This window comes from Pongo abelii, chromosome 10 (genome assembly GCF_028885655.2).
Source record: "Pongo abelii isolate AG06213 chromosome 10, NHGRI_mPonAbe1-v2.0_pri, whole genome shotgun sequence".
NCBI lineage: Eukaryota > Metazoa > Chordata > Mammalia > Primates > Hominidae > Pongo > Pongo abelii.
In genome coordinates this window covers 110,059,892-110,073,605 of record NC_071995.2, presented here as the reverse complement: position 1 = coordinate 110,073,605, position 13,714 = coordinate 110,059,892, and the positions used below count along the sequence as shown (strand labels likewise).

The window sequence follows — 13,714 nt, the reverse complement described above, 5'->3', positions numbered from 1 at the left end:
GATCAATATACACCCAGGAACTAGATGGTTACCAAAGGCCTTCACCTGCCCAGTTCCCTGCCCCAGCCACCCCGCAACAAGGCTGGCTGAGTTTGGCTCTGAAGATCTGCAGCCTGGTTGTTTATTGTAGACGCTCCGAGAAGGCCTTATCAGTACCTTTGGGGCTGAGGAGCTCGGGGTTCCTCTTCCGCGAAGTGTGGAGGTCTCGCCGGGGCTGCCCACTGGGGTCAAAGCTGGGGGGCTGCAGTCTGTCGTCTAGGCTGCGCGCCGCCTCAAACACAGGCACGGGGTCTGTGCAGGGAGAGAAAGACAGGGATGGTGAGGGCCTGATGGATAGGGACACCCGGGCTGTGGGTGCAGGGCCTGGCAGGTCCCACAGGAGCCACTGGAGTCACCCCGCTGGCTTACAGGAAGTAGCATGGACTTTCTGCTCTACAAGGGAGCAGGCTTGTCCAGGTACTTGTTCAGGGGAGCACCTGCTATCTCCAGGGTGTGGGTATTCCTGCCCAGCTGGGAATAATACTAACGATAATAATAGTCGGCCAGGCCGGGTGCAGTGGCTCATGCCTGTAACCCCAGCACTTTGGGAGGCTAAGGTAGGCGGATCATTTGAGGTCAGGAGTTCAAGACCAGCCTGACCAACACGGTGAAACCCCGTCTCTGCTAAAAATACAAAAAAATTAGCCGGGCATGGTGGCGCATGCTTGTAGTCCCAGCTATTCGGGAGGCTGAAGCAGGAGAATCGCTTGAACCCAGGAGGTGGAGATTACAGTGAGCTGAGATCATGCCACTGCACTCCAGCCTGGGCGATAGAGCAAGACTCCGTCTCAAAAAAAAAAAAAAAAAAAAGGTTGGCTGAGTGCAGTGGCTAACGCCTGTAATCCCAGCAATTTGGGAGGCCGAGGTGGGAGGATCACTTGGGCCCAGGAGTTCAACACTAGCCTGGGCAGCATGGCAAGATCTCATCTCTGCAAAAAGATTTAAAAAATAGTCTGGGCGCAGTGGCTCATGCCTGTAATCCCAGTACTTTGGGAGGCCGTGGCGGGTGGATCACCTGAGGTCAGGAGTTCGAGACCAACCTGACCAATATGGTGAAACCCCGTTGCTGGTAAAAATACAAAAATTAGCTAGGTGTGGTGGTGGGCACCTGTAATCCCAGCTACTTGGGAGGCTGAGGCAGAGGCATCACTGGAACCCGGGAAACAGAGGTTGCAGTGAGCTGAGATGGCACCACTGCACTCTAGCCTGGGGGACAGAGTAAGGCTCTGTCTCAAAATAAAATAAAATAAAATAAAATAAAATAAAATAAAATATAATTAGCTGGGCATGGTGGCACATGCCTGTAGTCCCAGTTACTCAGAAGGCTGAGGTGGGAGGATCACTTGAGCCTGGGAGGTCGAGGCTGCAGAGAGTGGAGACTGCATCACTGTACCCCAGCCTCAGCAACAGAGTGAGATTCTGTTCAAGTGATCCTGCCTCAGCCTCCCGAGTGGCTGGGATCAAGGGTGTGCACCGCGATGCCCAGCTAATTTTTGTATTTTCTTGTAGAGACAAGTCTCACCATGTTGCCCTGGCTTCATTGCATTTTCTTGATTTTATGACACCATCTGTGGCACTTTGAGACTGTGCCTTGCAGACCTCCAACTACAGTGAGGGGCACTGAGCAAGGATCTGGCTGCTGCTCTGAGATCCATCACTCTGAGGCCAACCTTCCCATGGCCTCCGCTGACCATGCCTGTGTGCAGCGGGGATACTGAGGTGGGACTGCTCTGAGGGTTGACTTTGGAGTGATGACGCCCCCATGGCCTCGCCCAGCACTTCTGTAGCTGTGTGGGGGTCTAGATGCTCCCAGGCAGCTGCCCCACCTCTCTGCGAGCTCTCCCAGCCTTCCCGCTCCCTGCATTCCTATTTTGCACCAACATCCTCTCCCATGTAATCCTTGGTGTGCTTCTTGGTGGACCTGGTGACACCATCATTTGTGACACACGTTGTTGGTTAATGGCTTTTTCGGGGGCAAAACACACATCTAGATGTAAGATGTCCACCAATTTCCCAATCACTCAAAGGTGAGGAACGTGCAGGTCCTTCTGCCTGGAATTCGGTTCCCTCTCCCAGCCCTTCACACCGTAAGCACATCCGCTTCCTTACACTCTGGAGTCCTGCCTCACTTCTTCCAGGACGCTGTCCCCGAGTCCCCATCTAGGGCAGGGACTAAGAAACGTGGATCATCTCAGAGGTGTGTTGGCACCTTCCAGGCTACAAAACCCATGCACAGGACTGGCTTGCCAGCATCCTCACGACATCCCCTGGAGGCTGGCTTGGATCCAAGGCATTTTCACAGATGAGGAAACTGAGGCTCAGAGAAACCAGGTGACTTGCTGAAAGGTAGATGTGAGACTCGAATCTGGGGTCTCTTGCCTTGATATCACAAAGGCCTCCTGTCCTAGTGCCTGCTCTTGACAGCCCCAGCAGGTGCAGATGGTGTCCATGGCACCCAGGAAAGCCAGGGTCCTGGATATAGACCAAGGGGCCTAGTCTGGTTCAGTTCTTTCTAATGCATGGAAGCCCTTTCTCTTCCTGGTCCCTCCCCCAGAATTTTCTTTTTTCCTTTTTTCTTTTTTTGAGACAGAGTATGGCTCTGTTGCCCAGGCTGGAGTGCAGTGGCGTGATCTCAGCTCACTGCAGTCTCTGCCTCCTGTGTTCAAGCTATGCTCCTGACTCAGCCTCCCGAGTAGCTGGGATTCCAGGTTTGTGCGACCACGCCTGGGTAATTTTTTTTTTTTTTTTTTTTTTTTTTTGAGATGGAGTCTTGTGCTGTTGCCCAGGCTGGAGTGCAGTGGCACTATCTTGGCTCACTGTAACCTCCGCCTCCTGGGTTCAAGCAACATTCCTGCCTCAGCCTCCTGAGTAGCTGAGATTACAGATGCATGTCATCACACCCAGCTAATTTTTATATTTTTGGTAGAGATGGGGTTTCACCATGTTGGCCAAACTGGTCTTGAACTCCTGACCTCAGGTGATCCACCCACCTTGGCCTCCGAAAGTGCTGGGATTACAGGCACGAGCTACTGCGCCCGGCCAAATTTTTGTATTTTTAATAGAGTTGGGGTTTCACCATGTTGGTCAGGCTGGTCTCGAACTCCTGCCTTGGCCTCCCAAAGTGCTGGGATTATAGGCGTGAGTTATCGTGCCTGGCCACTCCCCCAGATTTTTCTGCCAGCATCTGCTTGGCCCTTGCTCTCTGCTGGGAAACAGAGGGATCAAGAGCATGGACTTCAAGGTGAGGTATCCCTGGAGTCTGCTAATCTATACTTGCTTCTTGGGATTGCTGTGTGACTTTAGCAAATGACTCTACCTCTCTGTGCCTCACCATAAATGTAGCAACCTCATGGGGCTGTGGTAAGGATGCATGTAAAATGCTCCACATGGCACCAGATACTTGGTCAGCTCAGAGTAAGCAGAAGCCCTCACTTCTTTCTGAGCTCCAGTCACATTGGCTTCTTCTTCCCTTTCCACCTCAGACCCTTTGCACGAGAACCTTTGCCAGGAACACCCTCCCCTGACCTACCCCTTTCAGCTAGTAAACACTTGCTTGCCTTCCATAGTACAACTCAAATGTCACTTCTTCCAGGAAGCCCTCCTCAACTAACCTGTCCTCTGATATGAACTGCCTGCACCCTTTCTTCATGGCACCCACTGCAGTTCTAATGCATGTTTATTTGCAGGTTCACCTAATTAACACCCACTGGACTGCAAACTCGACAAGGGAAGGCCAGACTGCATCTGTTTTTGCACCCCTTTCCACCCCCACGCTGCTGGAATTCTTCTACCTACCATGAAGTATGACCCACAGTCCAACCCAATAAAGATCTGCTGATGGAAGAAACGGAGCAGTGCCTGTACACGGGGCCTTCAGGTCTGGCTGGAACAAGGCGGCTTCCCTGTTTTACTCTGCTGTGGCCTGTTTGTTTAGGTGGCAGGGGCTTGGACAATGGGCGTCCATGCCGAGGTAAGCAGGTGCGCGGGAAGGCGGTGGTGGCTTTCGTCTGCCGGCAGCCCCCACGCCCCGTCATTAGGCAGGGCCTGCGCAGCAGGGTATGCCATTATGTCTCCCCGGGCTGATGTAATTATACATTGACATAATTAACCCAGCAAGCGCATTAGGCAGGCCAGCTAAAAATTCATCTATAATTATTTGTTGTGTGCATGCTAATGAGTCCATCTGCACTGCCTTTGTACAACACGAACAAATTAATTTACAAGTCTGGATTTTTTAATAAGTTCAAGGAAACGCTTCCTATTGTGTCCTGGTTTTTGAGACAGGAGGAAAAAAGGCGACGAGCACTTGCCAGGGTCAGGGAAGTTAGACAAACACAAGACGGTGCGGTGCCAAGCGGACTGTGCGGGGCCATGGAGGGCTTGCTCAGGTTCCAAGGAGGGGGAGGATCCGGCTCGTGGCCCAGGGGCCCTGCTGGCCATAAGCCCACTGAGCCAAACGACTATACTTGGTGATAAAGGATGTCTGTCACTCACCCTGTCCGCAGGGATTAGGTATTGACGTTTCGTTCTACGCTGAGGCCCTCTGGGTCATTCCTTGCTGGCTGTGTGCTCTGTCTGGGGGAGGCTGGCCTCAGGTGGCTCCCCAGAGAGGTTGGTGGGAACAGGGGCTGGCTGGACCTTTGATTCAGGTCCATAGATCTCAAAGCTGTCTTTTTGCCTTCCTTTGCAGGTACAGTGTAAAACAGTCATTAAGCTCACAAAATCCAAAGTCCAGCTCAGGGTCCAGATCCCATGGGGCCTGGAGCCTCAGTTTCTCCACTTATAAACTGGAAACTTCCTAATTCCCAGGAATTATTATTATTATTTAGAGACAAGGTCTTGCTCTGTTGCCCAGGCTGGAGTACCATGGCTCGATCTTGGCTCACTGCAACTCTGCCTCCTGGGTTCAAGCGATTCTCCTGCCTTAGCCTCCCGAGTAGCTGGGACTACAGCTACCACAATGCCAGGCTAATTTTTGTATCTTCAGTAGAGATGGGGTTTCATCATGTTGGCCAGGCTGGTCTCAAACTCCCAATCTCAGGTGATCCGCCTGCCTTGGCCTCCCAACGTGCTAGAATTACAGGCATGAGCCACTGCGCCTGGCCACTAATTTTTTAATTTTTGTAGAGATGGGGTCTTGCTATGTTGCCCAGACTGGTCTCAAACCCCTGCCTAAAGTGATCCTCCTGCCTTGGCTTCCTAGGCTTGCTAGGATTACAGGTATGAGCCACCACACCTGGCCTTCCCAGGAATTCTTATTGGGAAGATTTTAAAAAGATATTGAGAGAGGCAGTAGTGATTTAGGGATCGGGTGTCAGCTCCTACTGCAACTGGCCAAGCTAACCTCTTGGAGCCTCTGTTTCCTCATCTGTGAAATGGGGGTGCACGTGTAGGGTAGTTAAGGACTCGGGGAGAGACGGTGTGCAGAGAATTGCATAGTGCCAGGCACAGGGTGGGGCTTGCTAGGTGTTGTCTGCTTTCATCACCCCTAGACAAGGCAGCACACCAGGTGCTGGCATTCTGGGCGCTGGCTGTCTGGGCAGATATGCTCTGTGGAACTCGGGACAGGGTATGGCTTCACCTGTTTGCATCAGTCCCCCAGAGACCCAGAATCTAATAATCCTGCTTTGAGCTAACTCTACTCTGAGACCCAAAGATTCAAGCTTAGAAAGTCACACTGGGGAGGGATCTATCAGATCAATCTGGCCAACATCCCTTCCACCCCAGGACACAGTGGGGTCTGATGTTATCCCTGAAATCTGCTGGAGAGTTGGTGGCAGGCTGAGATGGGCCCTTAGACCTCTTCCTCTCACACTGTGCTGCCCCGGATTCCCCAACTTGAGGGAGAAGGTGGCGGTGACATCCAGATGCCTTGGCCAAAGTCGGGCTGCAACAGAGTCCTAATGGCCAAAGCCCTTTCCACGGATTACAATTCATTCACTCTTCACCACAACACGGAGGCAGGCACTGCTGGATCCCGATTTCCCACACGGAAAAACGGAGGCACCGGGGTGAAGTCATTTCCCCAGGGTGAGGCAGGGAGGGCTGGGCTGCCGTCCAGGGACACTGGCCCCGCTTGGCAGAACAGGGTGCTCGAGAGACCTTGCTGGCTCTAAGCAGGGGCACATCAGAGTCCCCTGGGAAATCTGTCAAACATCTCAGGGACTCAGTCCTAAAGATTCTCACGTGTGTCAATTTTAGTCTTTTCAGGGAGCAGGTGGGGTCGTTCTGGCTCGGCTGTTAGACCTTCTAACTAATGGGTGATTTCCATTCTCTCTTAGATACAATGGAGCTGTCAGTTAAGATGCCCCGCCTTCCCCTGGCGGAGGGTCAGATGCTCTGCCCTGGGAATTTGAATGAATCCCTCAGCCGGCCCAGCTACCCACTGCTCTGGTCCCATCTGACCCAGGTGGTCTCACCATTCTCCCCCACCTTCTGCCTTCTAATAAATTCCTTTCGTGCCTAATAGTTTTGCAGAGCTGGCTTCTGCTGCATGACACTAAAGAACCCTGATGGATACATGTGATGAATGATTTTGGGCCAAAGGAGACCTAAGAAATAGGTTCATTTCAAGACTGGGTAAAAATTGGGCCTAATAGTAAAGAGACTGAGGACTGAATGCTCAGGAGGGTGCAGGGCCAGGTGTACCCTGGGCTTTCCCGGACGTCGTCACAGGTTTGGGGGAGAAAGGAAACCCTGTGGCTTAGACAGGGCTGGTGCAGGGCAGCCTGGCCAGGAAGCAACCAGGAGGGGTGGACTCCTGCAGTGCGCCTCCAGGAAGGAAAGAGGAGGAAACAGGCTCTAAGGGTCTGTCTTGTTTGCTGACACACAGTAGGTGCCTCATAAACATCTGCTCACTAACTGAGACAATGAGAGGCTGGCGAAGAAACCAGAGGCCGTTCCGAGCTGCACGAGGCGAAAGCGTCACTTGAGCGGAGGTTTGATTAGAGCGAGAGCAAGAAGTGGGAGGTGAGTTCAAAGCGCGGCTCTGCAGGCAGAGCCATCTGGGTTAGAATCCCATCTCTGCCACTTACTCATTGTGCGGTCTTAAGTAAGCATTTCAGCCCTTTAAGCTTCAGTTTTCCCTTCTGTAAAATGGTGACACTAACCGCATCTACCAAGGTTACTATGAAGATGTGAAACCTAAGCTTTGTAAAGCAGTTAACAGTGCCTGGTACACCTAAGTGCTCAGTAAGGAACAATGGGCTGATTCCCAGGGAGGCCAGGGGGGACCAATGCTCGTGTCCAAGCTTTGCTGTGCTCCTGCCCGGCCTTGTCTCCTGGGCCAGGCTGCTTTGAGATGGGGCATGAGGGCCCTGGCTTCTTACTATTAGACCAGGAGCACAAGTCAGATGGCTGCCCTCGGTCCTGCTGCTGGCCTGCTGTGTGACCCTGGACAATGCACTGAATTCTCTGGTTCCCCTGTCCAAATGCCCATTACAATATATCCCAGGCATGCACTCAACATTAGGTGTCATCAGATAGAGGCAGGATCCCATGGAGGCGAGTGCTTTGGCCCTGGGTCTATCCCTTACAGCTGGGATGCTCAAGGAGGGTGATTATGAGACACCCTCATGGTTGAACTTGATGCAAGAGACATGCAAGGGATTTAGTAGGGGAAGGCCCACAAAAGAAACAGGGGAAGGAGAGAGAGGAGGCAGGGTGCTGGTCTGATGCCTGAGAAAGGAGGGAAGGAGGAGGGAGGATTGGACAGGATGAGCCTCGGACTGCAGCACAACTCTGAGAAAGTCTCGGCCAGGCTGGTGGGGAGTTTTAGAGCAAGGTGTATTGGTCAGTTCCAGCTGCCATTAAAAACATACCACAGGCTGGGCACCATGGCTCACACCTGTAATCCCAGCACTTTAGGAGGCCGAGGTGGGCAGGCTGCCTGAAGTCAGGAGTTTGAGACCAGCCTGACCAACATGGTGAAACCCCTGTCTATTAAAAATACAGAAATTGGGGAACACTGTGACTTCCCCAAATCCCCAAAGACATGCTTACAGAAAGGGAAATGAAGCCAGGCTGGGAGGCTGGAGGTCAAACCCTGGCTGTAACACCACCAGGGAAAGTCACTTAGGGTCCCCAAGCCTCAGTTTCCCCATTAGTAAAAGGGAGATAACAAAAGGACCTATGGCATGGGGTTATGCTGAGGTTATCTGAGCATGCTGAGCTCCCGCTTCAGTGCCCGTCATCTGCGAACTCCAAATGAGTGCTGCTCTTATTATTATGACTCGTGGCAGCTGTGGAAGGTGCCACTCAATGCTCCCTTCAAGAGAAAACCTCCCTCGAGGCGTTGGTGACACCTTGCAGGTGTGGCATCTTCCAATGGCTGAGCACGGCGGGGGTAGTCCTGCCCGATGCTGGAACAGGCAGTTGTACCATGGACTGAACTGTGACCCTGTGTGCTGCAGACCCGCATCCTGAAGGCCTAACCTGCCTCCCATGTGACTACATTTGGAGATACGTTTTTTTTTTTTTTTTTTTTTTTTTAAGACAGAGTCTCACTCCATCACCCAGGCTGAAGTGCAGTGGCACGATCTTGGCTCACCGCAACCTCCGCTTCCTGGGTTCAAGTGATTCTCCCACCTAAGCCTCCAGAGTAGCTGAGATTACAGGCATGTGCCACCACACCTGGCTAATTTTTTTTGTATTTTTAGTAGAGACAGGGTTTCACCATGTTGGCCAGGCTGGTGTCTAACTCCTGACCTCAAGTGATCCGCCCGCCTTGGCCTTCCAAAGTGCTGGGATTACAGACGTGAGCCACCACACCCGACCTATGGTATCCTCTAGATTGTCAGAAGCATCCCTGACTTTCTGAACAGCCTTTGGTGGGGGGAGGTGTGAACACTAATTTAAATGACCCATTGACCATCCCTTTTTCTGTGCACCAATAGAGAGAAGGCTGTGTGAGGACACAGTAAGAAGGCAGCTGTCTGCAAGCCCAGAAGGTAGGTTCTGCTGGAAACCAACCCTGAAGGCACCTTGATCTTGGACTTCCAGCCTTCCGCACCGTGGGAAAGTAAATTTCTTGCGTTTAAGCCTCCTGTTCTGTGTGTTTTTTTTTTTTAGATGGAGTTTTGCGCTTGTTGCCCAGGCTGGAGTGTAATGGTGTGATCTCAGCTCACTGCAACCTACGCCTCTTGGGTTCAAGTGATTCTCCTGTCCTAGCCTCCTGAGTAGCTGGGACTACAGGCACAGGCCACCACACCTGACTAATTTTGTATTTTTAGGAGAGATGGGGTTTCACCATGTTGGTCAGGCTGGTCTCAAACTCCTGACCTCAGGCAATCTGCCTGCCTTGGCTTCCCAAAGTGCTGGGATTACAGGCATGAGCCAAGGCGCACGGCCTGTGGCTTTTTTTTTTTTTTTGAGACAGGGTTTCACTCTGTCGCCCAGGCTGGAGTGCAGTGGCACGATCTTGGCTCACTGCAAGCCCCGCCTCCCAGATTCACACTATTCTCCTGCCTCAGCCTCCCGAGTAGCTGGAACTACAGGCGCCTGCCACCTCGCCCAGCTAATTTTTTGTATTTTTAGTAGAGACGGGGTTTCACCGTGTTAGCCAGGATGGTCTCCATCTCCTGACCTCGTGATCCGCCCGCCTCGGCCTCCCAAAGTGCTGGGATTACAGGTGTGAGCCATCGCACCCGGCCTGTGGTATGTTTTTAATGGTAGCTGGAGCTGACCAATACACCTTGCTCTGAAACTCCCCACCACCCTGGCCAAGATTTTCTCAGAGCCGTGCTGCAGTCCGAGGCTCACCCTGTCTAATCTTCCCTCCTCCTTCCCTTCTTTCTCAGGCATCAGACCAGCATCCCTCCTCTTCCTTCTCCCTCCTCTCTTTCCTTCACGGGCCTTCCCCTAATAAATCCCTTGCATATCTAAAGCTGTCTTGGCATCTGCCTCCCAGAGGACCCAAATCACTTGCTTCTCAGAGACTCAGTTTCCCCATCTGTAAAACAAGGACAAACACAGACCCTCCCCCTAGGAGTCTGTGGATATGAAATCTGTGACTGGTGCTGGTGCATTCTGCAGTGATGAGTCTGAAGCTGGTAGAGCTCCTCAGGGCACCTGAGTCCTTGCGCCTGCTTCACTCAGCCCAAGTTTATTGAGCGTCTGTGGGAGGCATGATGGTGAGACAAATGAGTCCCTTGTCTTTGTGCAGCCGACATCCCAGTGGGGAAGGCAGATGCTGCTCCTTTGCAAAGGTGCTCAGTGGGACCATAGAGAATGTTTCCATCAACACCGACCCTGGGGGGATCTTGACTCACCTTAGGGAGGAGATTGGGAAAGACCTCGGTGACATGGAACTAGGGGTGCTGCTGAGAAGCAGGGAAGATCCGTGGGAGAGAGGTCTAGGTGGGAGGCACCACTTGTGCAAAAGGCTGGTGGCTGGAAGGAATCTGTGCAAAGCTCAGTGGCACCTGAGGACATGACATCAGGTCCCAGTGGCTGGAGTGGAGTTGGTGGAGATGGGGGGGACAGCTGGGCAGGTAGATCCCAAAGCCCCTCTGTTGATAATATAGATGAGGGTGGGATTTATCCTAAGGGCAGTGGGAGGACACATTCTAATTTGCCTTTTTCAAAGGCTCATCTGGCTGCTCTGTGAAAAGTGGGGTGTAGAGGGCGCCAGGCAGGTGGCTACTGCAATAGTCCTGGCAGCCATGATGATGGCTCTGGTCACAGTGGTGGCAGAAGTGGGAGCAGCACTCAGATCCAAGAGTTACACAGGAAACGTTGGTGGGACCTGGTGCACTGAGCTGAACAGTGTTTCCCCAAGTTCATGTGAATTTGGAACATCAGAATGTGACCCTATTTGGAAATAGGGTCTTTGCAGATGTCATCAAGTCAAGATGAGATCATATTGGAGTAGGTTGGGTCCTAATGCAATGATTGGAGTCCTTAGGAGAAGAAGAGATGATGCACAGAGCCACACAGGGAAGGAGCCCACGTGAAGATGGACGCTGAGATGGAAATGACACATCTAGAAGCCGAGGAGTGCCAAGGATTGCTGGCAGCCCCAGAAGCTGGGAGAGAGGCGTGTGACACCCCTGCAGAGTCTCCAGAAGGAACTAACTCTGCCGACATCTTGATGTGGGGCTTCTGGATTCCGCAGCTGAAAGAAAACATTTGTTGCTTTAAACCACCCAGTTTGTGGTAATGGGGCACAGCAGCTGGAGGAATCTGCTCTGCTGTGTTTTGGAGGCTGGAGGTCCAAAATCCAGGTGTCAGTAGGGCCATGCTCTCTCCAAGGCTCTAGGGGAGACCCAGGCCTTTCCCCCAGCTTCTGGTGTCACTGGCAATCTGGCTTTCCTTGGCTTGCAGCTGCATGACTTCGATCTCGGCCTTCGTTGTCACATGACCTTCTGTCTCTCTCTCCTCGATTCTTATTCATTTATTTATTTGAGACAGAGACTCGCTCTGTCACCCAGGCTGGAGTAGGGTAGCGCGATCTTGGCTCACTGCAACCTCCATCTCCCCGCTTCAAGCGATTCTCCTGCCTCAGGCTCCCAAGTAGCTGAGATTACAGGCGTAAGCCACAATGCCCAGCTAGTTTTTATATTTTATTTTTAGTAGAGATGGGGTTTCACCATGTTGGTCAGGCTGGTCTTGAACTCCTGACTTCAAGTGATCCATCCACCTCAGCCTCCCAAAGTGCTGGGATTATAGGCATGAGCCACCGCGCCTGGTCCTTGTTTGTTTATTTATTTATTTTTGAGGCGGAGTCTCGCTCTTTCACCAGGCTAGAGTGCAGTGGCGCAATCTCGGCTCACTGCAACCTCCACTTCCTGGGTTCAAGTGATTCTCCTGCCTCAGCCTCCCAAGTAGCTGGGACTAAAGGCACGTGCCACCACACCCAGCTAATTTTTGTATCTTTAGTAGAGAAAGGGTTTCACCATGTTAGCCAGGATGGTCTCGATCTCTTGACCTTGCAATCTGCTGGCCTCAGCCTTCCAAAGTGCTGGGATTACAGGCATGAGCCACCGAGCCCAGCTCCTTGTTTATTTTTGAGATGGGGTCTTGCTCTGTTGCCCAGACTGGAGGGCAGTGACACGATCACAGCTCACTGTGGTGCCAAACTCCTGGGTTCCAGCAATCCTTCCATCTTGGCCTCCCAAAGTGCTGGGATTTTAGGCGTGAGCCACCACACCTGGCCTCTCCTCTTCTGAGGACATCAATCATACTGGATTAGAGGCCACTCTAATGACCTAATCTTACCTTGATTATATCCTGCAAAGATGCTTTTTCCAAATGAGGTCACATTTAGAGGTAGTGGTGGTTAGGACTTCAACATATCTTTCTGGAGGACACAATTCAAACCATAACATGTGGCAATGGACTCAATACAAACTGTGATACAGGCAGGACTGAGGAACTGCCAAGGCTCCAAGTCTCATAGGAAGGAAGTCCTCACTCAAGTCTAACCTACTTCTCTCCTGCTATACCCATTTCATGTGCCGTTCAGGGAGACAAGCCCATGCCATAAGGGGACCTGGCAGGTCCTGGGCACTGGTCCTCCTGCCTCCTCATTCTCACCGACTCCTGAGGAACTGGGCTGTGGGTTCAGTTGGCTGCTCTAGAAAGTACACAGCTACGATGATCATTTACTTCCCTGGGTATTTTCCACTCCTTGTTTCTTCCCCCAACGCACAGTGCTGTGTTCCCAGATTTTACATTGTACAGGGAACTCATTTCTTCCCACCTTCCCTATCTGGCAGGAATTCATGGAGCCCTGAGTTACCTTGCTGGGAGTTGGGGTAGGGAGGAAAAAATTACTAATATCCAGACAATTGCAGGATTCTGCCAACTTCTATGGAGTAGAATGCTCTGCCGGGCGGCTTGGCAAACCCGAGGGCCTCCCGTTTACTTTGTCCAATGGTATTATTCGATGCATCAGCTAAATGTCACTGGCTGCTCTTACAAACACAAATTGAAAGAGAGAGAAATGACAAAAAATCTTTAAAATGTTTGGAAAACGTTTCTCAGAGAACCTGACAGCCATGGAACACCAAGGGAATCTTGTTTTTCATTCCCTAGTCTTCCCTTCCTTCCCTGGGTCCTACTCTGGCTCTTCACGTAGTAGGTGCTCAATTAATGTGGGTTGTTTGAAAAGTGTGATAAATGATGAAATTATTAGAGCTCTGGGTGACAGGGTAGGGTGCCACAGAGTTTGAGAGTTTTCCATGGGGGCATCTCTGTGGCAGGCAGAATAATGGCTCCTCAAAGACATCTTGACCCTCAGAACCTGTGAGTGTTTTTTGTTGTTCTTTTTAGAGACAGGGTCTTGCTGTGTCGCCCAGGCCAGAGTGCAGTGGCACAATCACGGCTCACTGCAGCCTTGACCTCCTGGGCTCAAGCGATCAATCCTCCTGTCTCAGCCTCTGGAGTAGCTGGGGCCACAGGCACGTGCCACCACGTCCAGATAATTTTTTAATTTTTGTAGAGATGGGGTCTTACTGTGTTTCCCAGGCTGGTCTCAAACTCCTGGGCTCAGGTGATCCTCCTGCCTCAGCCTCCCAAAGTGCTGGGATTACAGGTGTGAGCCACCACGCCCTGCCTGTGAGTGTTATATTACAAGGAACAGGGAATGAAGGTTGCAGATGGAAGGGGACCACAGTCAGAGGTTGACTGAAGAGGCTGCCCGGCTGGCTTTGAAGATGGAAGAAGAGTCCACGAG

General features: G+C 51.9%; 1 protein-coding gene across 5 annotated transcripts in view; it reads right to left on the bottom strand.

The window, feature by feature from the left end:
- The window catches only part of CUX2 (cut like homeobox 2), a 316,815-nt gene that overhangs the window by 59,769 nt on the left and 243,332 nt on the right, over window positions 1–13,714 (bottom strand). For all 5 annotated transcript variants that reach the window (XM_054528252.2, XM_024257429.3, XM_054528247.2 and 2 more), the window contains one exon: window positions 157–291. In XM_054528252.2, the coding sequence (XP_054384227.1) occupies window positions 157–291 (135 nt within the window). The remainder of the gene's footprint in view (window positions 1–156; window positions 292–13,714) is intronic.